General features: G+C 40.0%; 1 protein-coding gene across 4 annotated transcripts in view; it reads left to right on the top strand.

The window, feature by feature from the left end:
• LOC132402040 (E3 ubiquitin-protein ligase RING2) overlaps positions 1 to 5,749 on the top strand; it is a 54,747-nt gene extending 48,998 nt beyond the window's left edge. For all 4 annotated transcript variants that reach the window (XM_059984523.1, XM_059984522.1, XM_059984524.1 and 1 more), the window contains 2 exons: positions 315 to 486; positions 4,623 to 5,749. In XM_059984523.1, the coding sequence (XP_059840506.1) occupies positions 315 to 486; positions 4,623 to 4,724 (274 nt within the window). In that variant the 3' untranslated portion in view covers positions 4,725 to 5,749. The remainder of the gene's footprint in view (positions 1 to 314; positions 487 to 4,622) is intronic.
• Positions 5,750 to 21,826: the final 16,077 nt, after the last annotated feature.

Genomic DNA, 21,826 nt, shown 5'->3' with positions numbered 1-21,826 from the left:
GATCTGCACAGTTGTAGTTTTACTCTCCCTTTCAAGCCGCACATAAAAGGTGTTGAGCTTATCAGGGAGTTAAGCCATTTATGCTGTCAGGTTTTGCCTTGTAGGAAGTAATGCCTGCAAACCCTGCCACAGCTGTCATGCATCAGATCGTCACCTTCCCTCAGTGATGGTGAAACTAGGGACTCTGGTTGAAATGTACGGTAGTGGAGCTAGTGTTACAGTTAGCTTTCATAACTAACATTTGGAATTAGAGGTAGTGAGGGTGCACTTTTCATTTCTCCTATTTGTGTTTTTTGTTTGTTTGGTTTAAAAAGGTACATAAAAACAACAGGAAATGCTACAGTTGACCACCTGTCCAAGTATCTGGCAATGAGATTAGCCTTGGAAGAGCTCAGGAAAAACGAAGAGGCGAATCCAATGAATGTGGAGACTGTCAGTGAGAAGCAATACACCATATACATTGCAACGGTGAATGGTCAGTTCACTGTAAGTATCTGACCCGCTCTTCAAGAGTGGGTCACCTGTAGTTTATTTCAGATCAGTGGAAAATCTCATTATTTTTATAAAATCTGGGGAGAGTTTGCTGTCATTGGAAGGATAAAAACAGAAAATGCTGGGAATACTTAGCAGGTCAGGCTCCATCTATGGGAAGAGGAAACAGGTAATGTTTTGGGTGCAAGACCCTTTGTCAGAACTGGGAAGGAGAGTAAAGAACCTCGTGGGGCAGCAGGGAGGGCAGGATATTTCTGATCAAGTTAAATTCATGTGGTTGAGGGACAAACAGGGTTACCTGGGCAAGGGGTGAACGGGTGCAGATGGGGAACATAGGCAAAAGAATATGGCGGTGTGGAGTTCATTACGGGAAGGCATGCATGAAACAAATGCACTGAGCCAATATCGCAGATGGATGATTGAAATTTCATATGCTTGATTCTACTTTACAAGAAAAGATAAACTTTCAAATAACCCCTGACAGTTGCAATTCCATTAAGTGACATCACAATGGGAATAATTGCTGATGAATTTGGGCCTGAAAAATAAGTTGTTGTTCTGTGCAACTTCCAGCTCTTAAGATATTTCCATTTAGAATGTGTCAGTGATAGTACCCTGTTGTAGAAGGGTTGGAGAGGGGAGCAGGTGAGAAGGAGTAAGGCAATACGTACCTAACACCATTTCTAATTTGGCTTGAGGTTTTCTATCCTTTGTTGTACAGTGCTTGAAAAAACATGGCAGTGCAGTTATTTCCTTATCCTCTGTAGTCTGAGAACAAGTGCACTGTTGGGCACTTCCTAAATAATAGTTAACGTTAACTTCATTCCACTTGATTTCTAAACCACCTGGCACCTCTTGGAGAAGTACAGGGAGAAGCTGAAAACCTGGCTTAAGTAGAAGAAATAACAGATCTTTTGGGGAGCTTTGTTGGTGGAGTGCGAGCGGTGGAGCTCATGGAGTGGAGAATGAGAAATAGGCTGGTACTGTATTCCAGGAACAATGGTCAACACGGACATTGTCAGCCAAAGGTCATCCTTTATGTCTTATGACTGTGAGCTGGAAGGATACAGGAATGCATGGCTGGGGGACATCTTGCTGTTAGAAATGGATGTGAGAAGTTTAGAAGCTGCAGGGTTTGAAAGTGAACATAGATATTAAAATTACATATTGGTGATTGGAACTAGGATGAAGGCGGGAGAGAAGGTGAACAGAAACATTCTGAAAGGAGGGTGAAAGCAGTGTGACAGATAAGACATTGGAGAATCCCAGACTTCGAGTGAGTAGACGTGAGTTTACAATCTCACAGGCAGAGGGGGAAAGAATGTACCGCCAGATAATTTAGGAGTTAAAATAAAAAGGTTTTTTTTTCATAAATCCAATGTGGGAAACAATACTAATCCCAATTATGAATCATGCCAAGGATACTTACTGCTAGGCAAAACCTTAAGTGGATGTGGAAGTTGGAACAGGTTAGTAAAAATTGAAACTTTATTGCTGGGTCAAAAGTTTAGCCATATGCCATTAACTTAAGTCTCATAAAGGTGGTTTGGGCTTTGACATAAACCTGCCAGAGAAAACATGGAAATATTGCTTTAACTGAAATGAGAATGGAGAATTGCAAGTTAATATCAGAAATTCCTTATAGTCACAGCTAAGAAGGCCCAGTTACCCTGATGGTAACATATCATGGGACTAGTTTCTTTGAACAGTGACACATCCACTGAATGCCTGTTTTATAACAGCTAACTGATGGTGTCCTGGCTGACAAATCAAGTAGCTGGGATTTACTTTTCTGCCCCCACCAGCTGCAGTTTCTTCATTTTTATAGGTATTTGAGCTGTGCTGTAACAGTGTCGATCATAAATTTAAAGCCACATTATAAGGTTGACCACTTTCTTGAATGTTTTGCCTTGCTTTTCATAGCAGAAATTGGAAGTAAGCCTGCAAGGGGATTCTTGAAGGTCAGAGGAAGCTCTGCAACCAGAGATCATTGTTGGAAGCGTATGTTAAAGTGTCATGTCAGCTTGAATGTAGGGGAGGGGATAGGAAAGACACTAATTGTTATACTGTAGTTTAAGACTGGGAATTTGTATCATAGCGATAGAATATGGTAACTTATTGCCATTCACTTTAAGAAAGAAAAAATATTTAAGAAAGAAATTCAGGTTGGGTTATAAAGTCATTTAAGATTAAGTTTTCAAGATCTGTACAATGGGACATAATTAATGGCTACCAAAACCAAGGCATGGGATTGTCTGAGGCAAAAAAAAATGCATTAGTGAGCCCATACTGGTTATTAAATACGCATGGTTGCACTGAGGCCTCTTAACACTACAAACGTAGAATCTGAATAAATGTACACGAGAATCTGCAGATGCTGGAAATCCAGAGCAACACACACAAAATGCTGGAGGAACTCAGCAGGTCAGACAGCATCACTGGAAAAGAGTACAGTCGATGTTTTGGTCTGAGACCCTTCAGGACTGGAAAGGGATGGGGGAGAAGCCAGAATAAGAAGGTGGGGGTGGGGGGAGGGGAATGAGTACAAGCTGGAAGGTGATGGGTGAAGCCAGGTAAGGAGGAAGATAGGTGGGTAGGGGAGGGGGTACAAAGTGAGAAGCTGGGAGGTGATGGGTGGAAAAGGTAAAGGGCTAAAGGAGGATCATATCTGATAGGAGAGGAGAATGAACCATAGGGGAAAGGAGGAGGGACATTGGAGGGAGGTGAGGAGAAAAGAAGGAGTAGGAGGAAAGCTGGAATAGAAAATGGGGGTGGGGGGGTGGAGAAATTACCAAAATTTTGAGAAATCGATGTTTATGCCATCAGGTTGGAGGCAATCCAGATGAAATGAGGTGTTCTGCCTCATCATGGCAACGGAGAAGGCCAGGGACCAACATGTTGGAATGGGAATGGGCAGTAGAATTAAAATGGTTGGTCACTGAGAAATCGTGTTTAGTGCAGACGGTGCAAATGTGCTTGACAGAACGATTCTTCATTCTGCTTAGGTTCTCACGGGTTAGAGGAGGGCCCACCAGGAGCACCAGATACAGTAGATGACCCTAGTCTTGACATGGGAGAAGTGTTGCCTCACCCAGAAGGACTGGGGCCCTAAGTGGTGCTGACAGAGGAAGTGAATAAGCAGGCTTACTTCCACTTGCATGGATAAGTGCCAAAAGAGAGATTAGTGGGGAGGGGTGAATACAGAAAGTGGGGAAGAGGCAAAGATGTGTTTGGCGGTAGGGTCCTGTTGAAGATGGCAGAAATTGCAGAGAATGTGCAGAATTCATAAGTTTATGGGGTGGTAGGTAAGGACAAGAGGAACTCTATCCCTGTTAAGGTGGTGGGAAGGTGGGGTGAGGGTGGTGTCCAGAAAATGAAAGAGATACGGGTGAGGGCACCATAATCGGTAGAGGAAGCGAAGCCCCATTCTTTGAAGGAGGAAGACATCTTGGATGTTCTGGAAAGGAAAGCTTTGTCTTGGAAACAGACGTGGCAGAGACAGAGGAACTGAGAAAAGGAAATGACTTTGGGTTCATCGTCGTCATCACCTCTTGGTTTATTAGTATAGTAAGCATTTGTGCAAGACACCAGTTGATGATTTCTAGTGTATATTGCAGTAAAGGTAAGATGACAATTAGCTTTATTTGTCACATGGACACTGAAACATCAAAACATACAGTGAAATGCATCCTTTGTGTCAATGACCAACACAGTCCAGGCATTGTGCTGGGGGACAGCCAGCAAGCTTCACCACTTTTCCAGCCCCAACATAACACAATCACAGCTCACTAATTCTATCTGTATTTGGGGGGAAACTGGAGCACCTGGAGGAAACCTACATGGTCATGGGAAGAATGTGTTAACTTTTGTTGTCCAAAAGTGTCTTGGTGATGATGCCGATCTCTGGGTACATGTCTAAATCACTGTTCCAGAATTGGATCTTACAAAACTCTGCAATGGGATCAGAAAAAAAGATTTTCTTAGGAACAAGAAAGGATCAAAAGGTAAACATAAGCAGTTGTATTTGTTTGACAAAGGATCTGAGGTAATTACCATTGAGATTGTCACTAGTCATGATTATAGTCCTTTGGAAAAATTGATGAAAATAACTTTTGTCACATTTCTTCCAGCTCCTGAATGGCTCCTTCTCTCTCGAGCTTGTTAGTGAGAAATACTGGAAGGTCAACAAGCCAATGGAACTGTATTATGCACCAACCAAGGAACACAAGTAGATGATAGCATGAGGTCCATGTCAGATAAATGGAAATGGTGCTTTTGATGGTAGTGACTTGTTTGTCTTCCATGCAACAGCAACCACTATCAAGAGATGTTCTGTTGAATAAAAGCCTGTCACGTGTTCGGATATACAGATCTGTGACATGCAAATTCACAACTGAATCATCATGGGCAAGAGGACAGTTTCCCAAAGGGTTCTTTTAACTTGTCGTGATATTGTGGATACCAACTTGAATCCAGGAAGTAGAAGTTTGTAGCGTGCTGCATTTCTGTTTCTTGGTTTATGGAATACATAACAGTACAAGGGATCAATTTTCTTTGTCACTAACAAATTTGCAGATTTATTGTAAAAGTCCTAATTTTTACAATAAGATTTTGTTGTGAAATTATTTTCTTCTGTTCATGTATCTCCCAGTTGGCTCTGCATACTCTATATTGGTACCGTAGCACCACTGTATTCCTTCAATTTAATTCCTTCACTTCTGACAATGGAAGGTGAAGCAAATATCACAGCCAAGTTCAATCTTTGGCTTCTGCCACTTCTAGTAGGAGCCCCTGCAGAGCAATCAAAGATATGAATACTGTTGATTTCTCTGATACCTGAGGGTACTAAGCTAACTGTTGTGGCTTGAGCTGTGTTCCAGTTAGAATAATCATGTTCTGGGGATTGAATCTGAGGCCATTCTATGCAGTGTATTAACCCACAACGTTAGTGGGAGGAAAACTAAATTATTATTTTCTTTGAAGGCAAGTGTCCTTTTTAACATTGCAAAGCTATGTTTTCAAACAAACTTCTACTATTTCAAGCTGAAGTACTACAGGACACCAGTGCATTGCAAACACAGATAAATATATTTTCAGTGTCTTTTGATTTTTAAAAAATCAGTTTTTCATGTGAAATGTAAAATGAGTATTTATGTTGTCAATCAAGTTCTGGTAGTTATACCGTGAAACTATGCTGTATCTGGGCATCTACTAATTATTTGTACACTTAAAAAATGAAATTAAATAATTGTTTCTTGAATAATAGTTTTGGCATTTATTAGAGAATACAAGCAATTGTTGGCACCTCATTCATACATTAATCAAGGAGTTCAGGGTTTGATTTACAACAGCGCTCAATAAGCAAGGTTTTTGTTTGTGTTGGTGAGCCAAAAGGTGATGATTCATATTCCCTTGTGGTATATGGGGAATTTAATTAAATAAACTGAAATTTAAAAACTAGTATCAGTAGTGGCAAACAGCTGCTAAATTTTGGTAGAGCGAAACCCCGATTTTACATGAATTCGGATATAACACGATGCATCATTGGACTCCATGTCTATGTTAATCCATACTCCTCCTTCTCCAGCCTTGTATCCCTTTTGCCAATCAACTTCCCAGCTCTTGGCTTCATCCCTCCCACTCCTATCATTCTCCTATCATTACACGCACAGCAGCAATGCTTGGATGACAAGTGCCATATTTGAAGATTGGTTTCACAAAACTTCTGTCTCTGCCATCCACGCTCATTTGCGTAAGCAAAAGCGAGAACCCAAAGCTCTTCTTTAGCTTGACAACTGTCCCTCATCCGCCAGCTGCCAACCTCGTAAGCCATGACCGAAAGATCCTAATTTCTTACTTCCCCAAGAACACTACATCCAAGATCTGGCCCCTAGATCAGGGGATCTTCTCCATGTTCAAGCAGAATTGCAGGCAGGAATTAATTTGTAGAATTGTAGATGACTCAACAACGGAAGCCTATCTGGAAAGCCTGAACATGAAGGAATTTGCCTCTTGGGTGGGAAGGCCTGGGCAGCCGTCAGCTCGTCATGTGTAGAGGAATGCTGGGAGAAGTCTTTTCATCACACCAATCCACCACAGAAGATGATGACGAGCCAGATTTGTACAGCATCACAGAGGAAGATGTGCGTGAGGCAGAGAAGCTGTCTGAATGGAACAAAGAAGAGCTACACCAGTGGTACTCTGCGGAACACTGCCCAACATGTGAGCACCTGACGGACACTGAGATCATCTGTAACATAACTATAGCACCGGTGGAGGCAAGTGTACTGGTTCTTGAGCCACAAGAAGATGATAATGAAGAGCCTCCACCCCACCCCCAAAAGTGTCTGAAGCCATTGAACACCTTGAGGCTAGCCTCCGTTGGCTGGAGACCCAGGAGGTGGACCACATAGAAAACCTCCAACTCAGAATTATTTTAGATTTCACTCGCAGCCAGCTTTACTAAAAATTAATTTGTGTTAATTTCTACAGTAACAACAACGATTTATTGACAGAATTCTATAATTCAAAGGTAATTTACTTGCCAGAAGGTAAATGTGCAAAGAACAGGTCAAATAGGGCCAAAATAGGGGTGTTTTAGAATGTTAGGTCAACATTGGGTCAGTTTGAACACTGATTTTCTTGAACCCTGATTTAATGTGATCCCACTTTTCTCGCGATGACATTTTATGCACCCAAACAATCGCGTTATAACGGTTTCACGGTATTGAAAGTCACATGGGATGTATTAACATTCTTCAGAGAAGGAACTTTACTTTCTTGTGACTCCAGACCAAGATTGACCCTCTTGCAATTTGCTACCTGCGATGTTGAGCACTCTTTGCAAGAAGCACAATAAAAATGTTAGAAAAAGCTTAGTTACAATACATTTCCTCCTCACTTCCGCATTCTGGGTCCTATATAAGGAACGCAGTTTATCAACTGCACCTGAAAATTAACAACACTGCTTTTGACATTATAAATTCGTTGATTATTGTCAAATGTACCAAAGTACAGTGGAAAAACTTGTGCACCATTCATACAGATCAGTTCATTATAACCGTGCGCTGAGATAGTACAAGGTAAAATAATAACAGTGCTGAATAAAATGTTACAGGGGAAGTGCAGTGCAGGTAGCCAGTTGGGTTAAATACCATAACAAGGTAAACTGTGAAGTTAGGAATCCATCTTATTGAATAGTCTTGTAGCAGCAGGATAGGTGTCTTTCTTGCCTGAGGTTACTTGCTTTCAGGCTTTGTATCTTCTGTTTGATGGGAGGGAAGCAAAGAAAATGTCTGGTCTTTGATTATGCTGGCAGTTTTATCAAGGTAGCAAGAAGTGTAGACAGTTCATAGAGCGGAGGCCATCTTCCATGATCAACTGAGCTGTGTCCACCGTTCTGCAGTTTCAGCCTGAGCAGTTGCCGTACCAAACTGCGATGCATCCGGAAGGAGTGCTTTCTATGGTTCATCAATAAAAATTGGTGAGATTCGTTACTTGAGATATGGCACCCTACTGTAATATCATCTACAAACTTACAGATGGAGCTAGAGCGGAACCTGGCCGCAGGCCTGAGTGTACAGGTAGCAGAGGACACAGACTGGTGGCGCACCAGTGTTGAGGATAATCCTGGTAGAGGGTTGCTACCTATCCTTACTGATAGCAGTCTATTGGTCAGGAGGTCAAGGATCCAGTTGCAAAGGATCTAGGAGTTTGGAAGTGAGTTTGCTTGGAATTATAGTATTGAAAGCAGAGCTATAGTCAGTAGTCTAATAATGTCTAGATGCTCCAGAGTTGGTGTTTACTCTAGAAGTTTTGGTATAAGGTGAAGGCTCTCCACCCTCCAACATTCTAACTAATTTTTATAAGAGCACCATCATGAATTGAATTGACTTTACTTCTTACATCTTTCACATACAAGAGGAGTAAAAATATTTATGGTACTCCTCTGTCTAAATGTGCAATCAGTAATTTATAATGAATAGAACAGTCAATAACATAGAAATACGCTCAAATCAGCGTGAGCTTCCTGTCGAGCCTGGAGGGAATTATGGTGTTGAATGCTGAACTGTAGTCCAAGAACAGCATTCTTACATAAGCATCCTTCTCCAGATGTATAAGGACGGTGTGTAGAGCAGAGGCTATTGCATCTCCTGTCAATTGATTGTGTTGGTAGGCAAATTGTAGGGGGTCCTAACCAACTGCATCACCATCTGGTATGGGAATTGTAAGGTATCTGACTGCTAGTCCTTACAAAGGATTGTGAGGTCTGCTGAGAGGATCATCAAGATTTCTCTTCCACCCATCAGATATTTATCAGATGTGTTGTGTACACAGGGCCCTTGGGGCATTTTCAATAATCCCTCCCATCTGACCAACAATCTCTTTGTCCCCCTACCATCAGGCAGGAGGTACAATAGCAGAAGGACAAGAACTGTTGGGATGGGAAAGAGCTTCTTCCCCCAGGCTGTATGACTACTGAACTCCCTGCCGCCACCCAGGTCTCATCATGCGTGAAGCGGCAGTAGCATTAACTGTTTGTTTTATAGCATGTCACGTATGCACCTTAGTATTTGTGTTGTGTGTGAGTTGTATGTACTGTGCTGTGCACCTGGTCCAGACCAGCCTTGTTTCATGTGTATGGTTGAATTACAGTAAACTTGAACTTGAACTGCAGTGGGTCGAAGTTGTCATGGAGGCTGGAGATGACTTGTGCCATTGCAGCACTTCACGATGGTGGATGTCCAAGCCACTGGCTAGTAATCATTAAGGCACATTACTTTGTTGCACTTTGGTACCAGAATGATTGTGGTCTTTTCAAAACAGGTGGGAACCTTGGACTGAATTAGGGAGAGGTTAAAAATGTCTGTGAATCCCCCGGCCGGATGACCTACACAGGATCTAAAGATGTGGCGGGGACGCCATCCAGGGCAGATGTGTGGGTTATCCGTGGGTTCACTCTCTGCAAGACTTGCCTTGTATTTGTAATGATGTCTATGAGCTCAGATGTACGGAAGTTTTCAAGGCTGGTGCTGTCACTCTGCTATGTCGGAGCAGACACAGCTTATACAATAGGGAATTTGAATATTATTGTCACATGCACCACAGTACAGTGGAAAAACTAGTCTTGCATACTGTTCAAATAGATCAATTCATTACACAGTGAACTGGGGTGGTGCAGGGTAAAACAATAATAGAATTCTGAATGAGTCAACAGTTCTTAAGAAAGTGCTGTAAAATGCAAGAACTTACTGAGGTAAATTGTGAGGTCGAGTCATACGAGGGAAACTATAGAGAAGACCTTATGACATCAAAATGTCAGCAGATCTCTTTCCCATTTTCTTCCCATCCTTCAAATGATATGGGTTTGTAAAGTACAGCAGGAATCTGACTACAACCTCAAATCAGAATTCAAATCCTCACTCCAAGATAAAGCTATCCCATTCATTCTGTGGTTGATACATTGGTCAATTTTTCTTATTGTAGCTTAAACTTTCAGATAAATAAACTGAACATGTTCTTCGAGGTAGTCTCATTTTCTAACCAAGGTGAGATTTAGCTGCTGCCAATACCATGCGGAAGCTGTGCTCTATGAATTCTACTACATCAGTTCTAGATATCTGGCTAGCTTTTCATTCGTGGTGGCTGAGCAAAATGGATTTTCCCAACAAGACGAGTTTCCACTCTGCATTAAGGGAGCCTGATCCTCTACCATGTTGGACTACAAATACAGCTCTGAAGACTTATCACACGCTCCTTAAGCACTTGTAATGAATAAAGTATCTCCTTCATTTTCTTTGAAGCTCCGCATAACTTAAGATACAAGTAGCTGAAATCATACGCAGAGGATGATAAAATTATAGCCAAGGTAACTCCACCATTGCACAGTGCATTTATGTTTTTACTTCCAACGATTTCATTCCAGAGAAGCTGGTATGCAATAGGGGCAGGTTTAAAGGTGCAGGACAAATATACAAGGTGAATCCAAGTCTGAGGTGAAATTTACATGGAATCAACAATTCTGACAATGATATTTGTGCACAGCAGGGTATAGAATCCTCAGGAGAAAAATACATTTATCAGAGCATTTAAAAAAAAGGCCTTTAAGAAGAAGAAAGTCTTACATATGCAATGCAAATGAAGGTGAAGCATATCAACCCGCATGATTATTATGTAAAGCAAAGCAAACAAGGCCAAAAACGGGCTTCAGGGAATCAAAAACAATTACCAAGAACAACTATTACAATAATCACCATAAGCAATGTTCACTTCTGCAAATAACATAGGTTAAATATGAAATATTTGAACCAGATTCAAGCATCACCAATCTTTATCTTCCCATCTCAGTAATGTCGTTCCTGGTTATTGCAAGCAGGTAATTTGGAAATCCAGTGTAAATAAATTACTTGCAATTTGGACAAGGATATAAACATATATAGCTAGAGCTCACTTTAATGCATATTAACTTAATATGATCTTTAATGCTCATACATTTCCAGTTTTACAATTACCTGCATATTCAGAAAGATTGAATTAATATAAACTGTCAATGTCCCATAAGAGATCCCAGACAATTTACACTTCAAAACCTAACAGAAATGACTATTAAATGCAGTTAAAATGCTTCTTTCTGAGCCAATCGGAACAAATGCTGACACTTCAGGGATTAAACACTGCATTGGATAAGAACATCAGATTCACCACCTAGGGGAACAGGGCTGCATCCTCCTTGAGTTTTAAAATTCAGACTAGAAAGTAACATTGTTATTTAGCTCAGACTCCAGCTTGCTGTGGTAAACCAAAATTGAAAATTGTACAGTGGCTGCTGTTTAAGTTTAAAATTGATGCATGTTGAATAAATGAAAAATTGTCTTTGTCATATGTACTCCGGGATGCTTAGCAAAATGTATTTGGCTAACTATGCCATGAACATTGTATGTTCCTGTCTTAAACTAACCTTGTGGCGTCACAAAAGGAACACTGGGTGCCACCTTGCAAATGTATATTTGTTCCATGACTGAAGCTGATAGTCAGTAAATTATCTCACAAGGAAACATATAGCACTGTCTTTAACATACATATCATAATTTTCAGTTTTCAATGATTTAGAATGTAAAACATTAGTGTTTTACATAGTCCTTGCCCTTCAGTGCTTGATGTTGTGCTGACCTTTTAACCTATTGTATGATCAATCTAGCCCTTGTTTTTGCATTTTCCATATGTCTATCTAAGAGTTTCTTAAATGCCACGAATACATCTGCTTCTACGACCACCCCTGGCAAAATATATAAAGAGTAAATGATAAGCGAGAGTGGATATTAGACTACGGGAAAATGATGCTGGAGAATTTGTTTTGGGGTGAAAGAAATGGCAGTCAATCAAGTATTTTTTGTCAATCTTCACCATAGAAGACACTAACATTATGCGAGATATTTCACAGTGTTGGGGGCAGAAGTGAGTGTAGTTCCTATTACTAAGGAGAAAGTGATTGGGAAGTTGAAAGCCTGAAATGTAGATAAGTCACCTGGACCAAATGGACTACACTGCAGGGTTCTGAAAGAAGTAGCAGACAAGATTGTGGAGACATTAGTAATGATCTTTCAGGAATCACCATATTCTGGAATGATTCTAGAGGACGGGAAAATTGCAAATGTTAATCCGCTTTTTATGAAGGGAGGTGGGCGGAAGAAAGGAATTTATAGGCCTGACTTCAATGGTTGAGAAGATTTTGGGGTCCTTTATAAATCATGAGGTTTTGGGGTGCTTGGAGGTGCATGACAAACAGGGCAAAGTCAGCATGGTTTCCTTAAGGTGAATTTTGCCTGACAAATCCTTTGGAATTTCTTAGAGGAAATAACAGGCAGGATAGACAAATGAGAGTCAGTGAATGTTGTTTTTTTGGATTTTCAGAAATCCTTTGACTAGGTGTCACACCTGAGGCTGATTAACAAAAGAGCCATAGTATTACAGAAAAGATACTAGCAAGGACCCAAGATTGGTTGACTAGCAGGAGGCAAAAATTGGGAAGAAAGGTGGCCTATTGTGGATGGTTGCCTATGACTAATGGTGTTCTACGGGGTCGGGGTAAGGACTGTTTCTTTTCATGATTAATGATTTGGATGATGGAATTGATTTCTTTGTGACCAGATTTGCAGATGATATGAAAATAGGTGGAGGAGCAGACAGTGTTGAGGAAGAAGGGAATCTGCAGAAGAACTGCAGATGTTTTAGAGAATGGGTAAAGAAATGTCAGATTGGAGACAGTGTAGGGAAGTGTATGGTGATATATTTTGGTAGAAGGAATAAAGCCATGCACTGCTCTCTAAATGAGAAGAAAAATCAAGGTTCAGCGGTGCGAACCAAATTGGGAATTCTTGTGCAGGAGTCCCTAATGGTTAACTTGCAGGTTGAGTTGGTGGTAAAGAAGGCAAATTTGATGTTGGTATTCATTTTGAGATGATGGTAATTAATTTAATAGTAAGACGCTTGTCAGTGAGGAGGATCAGCGAGATCTTGGGGTCTATGTCTGTAGGACACTCAAAGCTGCTACGCAGGTTGACAGGGTTTTTAAGAAGGTGTATGGTGTGTTGGCCTTCATCAAAAATGGGATTGAGTTCAAGTGCTGTGAGGTAATGTTACAGCTATTTAAGACCTTACTTAGACCCCACTTGAAGTACTGTGCTCAGTTCTGGTCACCTCATTACAGGAAGGATGTGGATACCATAGAGAGTGCAGAGGAGATTTATAAGGATGTTGCCTGAATTGGAGAGCATGCCTTATGAGAATAGGCTGAGTGAACTTGGCCCCTTCTCCTGGAGCGACAGAGGATGAGAGGTGACCTGGTAGAGGTGTATAAGATGATAAGGGGCATTGATTGTGTGGATAGCCTGAGGCTTTTTCCCAGGGCTGAAGTGACTAACACAAGGAGGCATAGTTTTAAGGTGTTTGGAAGTAGGTACAAGGGCGATGTTAGAGGTAGGTTTTTCACACAGAGTGGCGGGTGCATGGAACACACTGCCAACAATAGTGGTAGAGGCGTATACAATAGGGTCTTTTAACAGATTCTTAAATAGGTACAAAGAGTTTAGAAAAATAGAGGGCTATGCAGTAGGGAAAGTCTAGGCAGTTTTTTTCGTTATTTTTTTATTGAAGTTCATCATCAAACAAACATTTCCTTAAGATGTATTTCAGACATTGTACCTATATATCATATAATCATATATATCACAAATCTCCACAAAGTATTTATCTGAGGTATACACTTATAGAAAAGAGTGGAAAGAAAAAAACAAGCAAAAGGAAAGAACTATGTACAAGTAGGGAGTGATCTTTTTTTTACAACAGATTCATTGATTTGTGAGAATAAAATCAGGCCTATGAGGCATTATGTAGTTAAACCATTTTTCCCAGTATGAATCACATTGTTCCAGTTTATGGTTAACAGATGCTGTTATCTTCTCCCTTTTGTAAATGTCCATAGTAATTTCCATTCATGTATTTAAAGTTGGGCTCTCCTGTGATAACCATTTCCTAGTAAGAGTCTTTTTACCAGCCACCAACAGTATATTTATTAAATATTTATCTCTTTTCAACCATTCTTGAGGTATATATCCAAAATATATGGTCTTACTCTCCAAGGGTATTTCACATTGAAACATGTCTTGTAGGGCATTGTATATTCCCCTCCAATAGTTTTTGATAACAGGGCAGTCCCAAAAATTATGATAATGATTTGCATTTTGATTTCCACAATTTCTCCAGCAAACAGGGAGGTTACTATCATAATGGGATTTCTGAAAGGGTGTAATAAAATATCTTATCAAGTTTTTCCATCCAAACTCCCTCCATTTCTGTGAATTGGTACACTTCCATTGATATCTCCTTATTATTGTCCATTCTTCCTCAGATATAATTATCTCTCCTTCCTTCTCCCATTTTGTTTCAATGTATGAAGTCGAGTGTGTTTTAAGATTTGACAACCGCTTATACATGCTTGAAATGATTCTGCTACCATTCTCTGAATTATATGCTTTTCTAAAGAGCTCTATCAAGCATGTATTTGCCTTGGTTACATCTTTAAACATCTTATTAACATATTGTCGCATCTGTAAATGCCGATAAAAAAACCTCGGTTTTCTAATAAGTGTTTCTCTTTAAGCATTTCAAAACTGAACAGTGTTCCTTCTTTCATTATGTTGCAAAGAACTGTTATTCCTTTAGCTGTCCAGTCCTTAAATCTAGCATCCAATTCATTTGGTGTAAAATCTGAGTCATATGCACACCATTTAAGAATTGCAATATCTCCCTCTAGATTATATTCTTTTATAGTAATTTTCCATATTTTAAGAGTCAATTTCACCCATGGGTTATCAATAGTATTTATGTACCTTTTCAGGTTGTTATCAGCCAAAACTGCTTGTATGGTGATGGGAAATACCCGCTCCTCAATGTTTTTCCATTGAGCGTCATATGATGGGTTGCACCAACATATCACAGCTCTCAACTGTCCTGCAAAATAATAATCTCTAAGAGAAGGCAGGTCCCATCCCCCCTTTTCCTTTGTTAACTGCAAAGTTTTGAGACGAACTCTAGGCCTTTTACCCAGCCAAATATACCTTGATAACATCTTGTTCCATTCATTGAATTGATTTTGATTAATCTCTGTTGGTCGGGTCTGAAAGAGATATAACAGTCTGGGCAGTATATTCATTTTAATAGACTCAATCCTTGAACTGAGACTGAAAAAAAGGAATCAGGTTCCATCTTGCCATATCTTCCTTAATTTTTTTTATATAAAGGCTGATAATTACATTCTGATAATTTTGCCAAATCTTTTGGCATAATGATGCCCAAATATTTGAAAGACTCTGTGTGCCATGCCCAGGGGTATCGACCTTCAATTTCTCTTGGTGGGCTATAGTAATATGAAAGTAATTGGGTTTTATCTATGTTGATCTTGTATCCTGATAATTGACCATATTGTTCAAAGGATTGCATCAATTTAGGTAAAAGGTACGTTGGTTGCCCTAGGTAAATCAAAATGTCATCTGTATAACAAGCCAATTTATGCTCTGTCCCTTTAGTAGTAATTCCCCATATATCTTCATTTTGTCTGATGTATTGAGTTAATGGTTCCAGATATAACACGAAGAGTAGTGGTGACCATGCACAACCCTGTCTCGTGCCCCTTTCTAGAGAAAGACTATTTGATAAATATCCATTGATTTTAATCCTAGCAGTAGGATTGTCATATAGTGTCTGCATAGTTTTAATAATTGTGTCTTGGAAACCAAATCTGTGTAAAACTCTGTAAAGAAAATTCCAATTAACCGAATCAAATGCTTTTTCCGCGTCCATGCTTATCACTATTGCTTCAATTTTATTTTTTTGTATATGATCCATAATGCGAAGTGTCCTTCGTATATTGTCTTGTGTCTGGCGTTGTCGTATAAAACCTGTCTGATCGTTATGTATCAGTATGGGTAAAAACTCGTCTAATCGTTTGGCCATGATGGAGGTAAATAACCTATAATCTACATTAACTCATTTTTAAATTCTTTGTACCACTCTGTCATATACCTATCTGATCCTGGTGACTTGCTTAATTTAAGCCTACTAATTGCAGCTTTTAATTCAACTTCAGTTATGTCAGCAGTCATCCTTCTATTTTGTTCTTCGCTTAAAGTGGGTAACTCTAGAGAATTCAAGGAGGTGTCAATTTGGGTTATGCTTCCCCTTGGAACTTTGGAATATAGAGTTTTGTAAAACACTTCAAAAGCTTTTTGAATTTCACTTAGCTTATTTTTTATTATTTTTGTTCTTGGGTCCCTAATTCTATGAATTGTATTTTCTGCTATCTTTTTTTTCATTTTCCACGCCAGTATTTTCATAGATTTTGATCCACTTTCATAATGTCTCTGTTTCAGAAACGTTGTTTTTCCTGATTACTTGCATAGCCGAATTATTTATTTCATTCCTAATTCTTTTACTTTCCCCTGATGTATCCTGTGCCAAGTTCAATTTGTGTTTTTTCTCTAGTTCCTTCAGCCTATTTTGTAATTCCTCTAATGTTTTATTCTTTATTTTTTTCTTATATGAAGATATCACTATAATTTTCCCTCTTAAGACGGCCTTCAGAGTATCTCATAAAATGGGAGGTGAAACCTGTCCATTATCATTAAATTCTAAGTAGAGACCAATTTCTTTTTTATTTGTTCCTTAAAGTACAGATCATTGAGTAGACTTGAATTTAGTTTCCAAATAGTATTCTTTGGTTGTAGGTCAAAATCAACAGATAAATATATAGGTGCATGGTCACTTACATCTATTGTCCCAATTCCACAGGTGTTTATCTTGTCTTTGTCTTTTCCAAATGTTATGAAATAGTCTGTTCTTGTATATACAGAATGGGGAGCAGAATAATGAGTGTGATCCCTTCTGTCAGGGAAAAGGTCCCTCCATATATCAATTAAACCAACATCCTCAAAAAGTGTATTAACTTTCTTATGTAAAGATTTTGTTTCATAGGTTTTTCTATTGGAAGAGTCTAAGTTTGGTTGTAATTGTAAATTTAAGTCTGCCCCACATATCAGGAGACCTTCTGTTTCCGTTACCATAATATCAGTAATTTTCTGAAAGAAACCAATCTCACTTCCCGGGGGTGTGTATATATTCAATAGAGTAACTGAATTGCCATTTATATTCCCCCTTTCCAGAATATATCGGCTCTTTTTATCTCCCATTTCGAATACTTTTTCAAAATTTAGCTTACTTGAGATAATAGCAACTCCTCTCCTATGTCCTGATTTATATGAGGAGAAAAACAGATTAGTGAAGCCCATTCTCTTTAGTTTTTTATGCTCATTATCACTTAAATGAGTTTCCTGTAAATATACGACATAGGCTTGTTCTTTTTTCATTTTGGATAAAATTCTCTTACGTTTGATTGGATTTAATAGCCCATTTACATTAAAAGAAATGAATTTTACCTTGTCCTTAGCCATCTGTATTTATCTGTCAATGTATCATTGAAATTAGAATAAAACTTAATCGATCTACTCCCTGAACAAATAAGAACCAAGAAACGCAAATAATAACAAAAATGGCAACGAGTGTGTGATTCCGAGGCTGTGGTCTCTAGTAGATGACCCTGCATTGAGCTAGAGGAAATGTCTAGCTGTGGGGGATAACCCCTCCTACTTGTGAGTTGAGGGCCCCCATTGCAGTATTCATAAAAGTCAGTGAACAAATCCATTACACAGAAAAGATTTCCCTGTGTACTCCTCCTATATTTATATATATACACACACACACACACACACACATATATACACACATACATATATATATTCTCATTTTGGTGGGAAAAAGGGAGTAAGTGAGCGAATAAAGAATAACAACTAAGTAATATAAAATCCACATTATAGTAAGTATTTCTCAAGATAGGTATATCACGTCTACTTTTGCTTCCCTTTAGCTTCTCAACATTTTTAAAGTTAGCCAAACCTTATGGCTCTACTGAATGGGGTGAGGACTGTCTTTGGGAATCTCCCAGTCTCTTCCTGATATATTTCTCTCGACCTCCTCCCGTCTCCTGCTTTCTCGATTCTTGCATTATTTCCCAAGCGGAGTGGGATAATTCTTCAGTCAGGCTTTCACTCGTTTTGGTCACGCTGACAGGCAACCCTCTGGCCTTCATGTCTGTAGTTGCCTCTTCCACTGTCTGGTACAACTGCGTCCCGTTGTCATAAAACACTCAAAGTTTAGCAGGGTATGTAGTTTGAAATCTAATCTTATTTTGCTTTAGTACTAGCTTGAGTTCAGAGAATTCTTTGTGTTTCTGGAGGACCACGGGGGGGGGGTAACCTTGGTCAAAATATATTAATTTATCCTCTAAAAACACTCTCTTCATACCCCAGGCCCTTCGTAGAATCTCCGCCTTGGTGCTGTACTGAAGGAATTTAATTATTATTGAACGTGGCTTTCTATGCTGGGTAGGTATTGGGCCTAACACGCGGTGGGCTCTTTCGACTTCCGGTTTCATAGCCGGGGGAAGATCCAGCGCGTCCCGCAGTAACTTTCCAACAAACTCCATCATGGACGAGCTCTCCGATCCTTCGGGAACGTTGTAGATTCTGATATTTTTCCACCGTGATCTTCCCTCCAGGTCAAGCAATTTACCTTCTTGGTGATGTATTATTTTTATTGTCTTGCTCAGTATCCGTTCCACGTTTTGAACGCGATCTTCCACCTTCTCAATGCGAGTCTCTGCCACCGCTATTTTTTGATTAACGCTGGCGAGCTCTGCCTTAATATCATGGAGCTGCTGCTTTATTTCTTTCTGGACCTCCCTTATCTCTTTCAGGATTTCGAACACATTCACCGCTTCGCCTGAACAAGGCCCAGAGGCCGCCTCACTAGCACGCAGTCGGGTAGGAGAGCCACTCACTGCACTCCTCTCGGATGCAGGCTCCACAGTGTCACTTTTTAAATTTCCATTTCTTCTCCCCATTCTTGCCCCTCTTTTCAGTTCAAATATTTTTTGAAAAATATTATATTTGATGGGTTAACGGGGCTTAATACGCGTTTTTCCAGAGGAGCTAGTGACTTATGCTGCCATTCTCAACGATGACGTCACTGGAAACCATCGAGGCAGTTTCTAGAGTAGGTTACATGGTCAGCACAACATTGTGGGCTGAAGTTCCTGTAATGTGCTGTAAATTTCTGTTTCTCCGTTTTGATGAAGACTAGAACAAAAGAGCACAGACGTAATGCTGAAACTTTATAAGGCATTGACCAGACAGCACTTGGAGTATTATGAGCAGTTTTGGGCACCTTATCTAACAAAAGATGTGTTAGCATTAAAAAGGGTCCAGAGGCATTTACTTCCAATGATTCTGGGAAAACGTTAATGAACGAGTTGTGTTTGATGGCTCTGGGCCTGTACTTGCTAGAGTTTAGAAAAATGAGGGTGTATCTCATTGAAACTTATTGAATGTTGAAAGGCTTAGATAGAGTGCATGTGGAGAGGACACTTGCTATAGTGAGGGAGTCTAGGACCGGAGGGCATAGCCTCAGAATAGAGGGACATCCATTTAGAGCAAAAATGAGGAGGAATTTCTTAAGCTAGAGGGGCTGTTGAATCTGCTTAATTCATTACCACATATGGAGGCCATCACTAAGAATATTGAAAATGGAGGTTGAGAGGTTCTTGATTAGTAGAGTATCAAAGGTTACAGGGTGAAGGTAGGAGAATGGGGTTGACAGGGATAATAAATCAGCCATGATGGAATGGCGGAGCAGTCTCAGTGTGCTGAGTAGCCTAATTCTACTCCTATGGCTTTTGATATTTAAACAGGTTTCTATCCAGTTGCCTGAAGTGTTTTATTACCATGTCCTTGGCTTGCTGAATGACTCATCCAGCCATTATGATGGTTTGCATCATTTCACTCTTGAGGCTCATTTGTTTCCTTTCTACCCATTATCTCTAAGTTATCAGGCAGCTTGGAGATGTGGAGAGTTCAGGCAAAGTGGGCTACCCAGACCCCCCGGGCATGACCCATTCACTCTGAAACAACCCACTGTCCCGCACTCTCTACAGGGAATCGCTTGCTCTGGACCACCCAACCTGGTGGAGCAGGACCACTAAAGGAGCGTATGCAGCAGAAATCAGATGCACCGCAGAGGCTCAGAGGAAATGTGCCGCGCGCAAGGCTCGAACAACCTCCACTTCCACTGCAGCACCTACCCCGATGTGTCCCACATGTGGGCGAGCTTTCAGCGCCCAGATTGGCCTCACCAGTCACATCCGGACCCACAGTCACAAACCCTCCACCTGACAGAAGTCGTGATCGTCTTCGACTCCAAAGGACGAATGACAACATGGAATACAGTGTTGGGAAGTGTATGGTCATGCACTTTAGTAGTAGTAACAAAGGCGTCGACTATTTCTAAACAGGAAGCAAATTCGGAAGTAGAAAATGCAAGGGAATCTGAGAGTCCTAGTGCAGGATTCTCTAAAGCAGTGGTTCCCAACCTCTTATTTTGGTTTCTAACCCTTTGGCTACCAGGCAAGATCCCTAGTGCCCCCCTCTCCGTTTCTGGCTATTACATAAAAGCTATAAAGATTTTTGATTTACAATGCAGAGTCAAGGAATATAGAACAGCAAATTCAAAGCAGTGACAAATAATTGCAAATTTATTTAAATCAATTTAAAGCTACAAATAAAACTATTTACTTAATTATAGTTAGAAACAATTTTCCTCAACAATTTCAGAACATACATCAGTATTCCAACTATTCACTACTTCATTGCTCATCCGTGTTTCACTGAGACGGATGGCTTTGGTGTAGTTTTATCACCTTCTTGCCGTCAGGCTGAATGTCACCTAGAATCAGAATCAGGTTTATTATCACTGGCACGTGATGTGAAATTTGTTAACTTAGCAGCAGCAGTTCAATGCAATACATAATACAGAAGAAAAAATAATAATAGTAAATAAATAAGTAAATCTTAATCAGTATATTTTATACAGTATATGTATATTAAATATACATATATTCAATATACATATACCGTGTGCGTGGAATGGGCTGCCGGCAACGGTGGTGGAGGCAGATACATTGGGTCTTTTAAGAGACTTTTAAAAGACAAGTACATGGAGCTTAGAAAAATAGAGGGCTATGGGTAAGCCTAGTAATTTCTAAGGTAGGGACGTGTTCAGTGCAACTTTGTGGGCCAAAGGACCTGTATTGTGCTGTAGGTTTTCTATGTTTCTATGAATAGATTAAAAATCATGCAAAAAACAGAAATACTATATCTGTAAAAAAAGTGAGGTAGTGTCCAAGGGTTCTTTGTTAATTTAGGAAACAGATGGCAGAGGGGAAGAAGCTGTTCCTGAATTACTGAGTGTGTGCCTTCAGGCTTCTGTACCTCCTACCTCATGATAACAGTGAGAAGAGGGCATGCCCTGGGTGCTAGAGTTCAGTGCCCAAGGTAGAGCTGACTAAATTTACAACCCTCTGCAGCTTCATTCGGTCTTGTGCAGTAGCCCCTCCATACCAGACAGTGATACAGCCTGTCAGAATGCTCTCCACAGTATAACTATAGAAGTTTTTGAGTGTATTTGTTGACATACCAAATCTCTTCAAACTCCTAATGAAGTATAGCCACTGTCTTGCCTTCTTTATAACTGCATCAATATGTTGGGACCAGGTTAGATCCTCAGAGATCTTGACACCCAGGAACCTGAAAATGTTCACTCTATCCACTTCTGATCCCTCTATGAGGATTGGTACGTGTTCCTTCAGAAGCAGCCTCAGAACCCCACATTC

Source organism: Hypanus sabinus, chromosome 11 (genome assembly GCF_030144855.1).
Source record: "Hypanus sabinus isolate sHypSab1 chromosome 11, sHypSab1.hap1, whole genome shotgun sequence".
In the NCBI taxonomy this organism is placed as follows: Eukaryota; Metazoa; Chordata; class Chondrichthyes; order Myliobatiformes; family Dasyatidae; genus Hypanus; species Hypanus sabinus.
The sequence above is the reverse complement of the archived record's forward strand: the minus strand, read 5'-3'. Positions and strand labels throughout refer to the sequence as shown.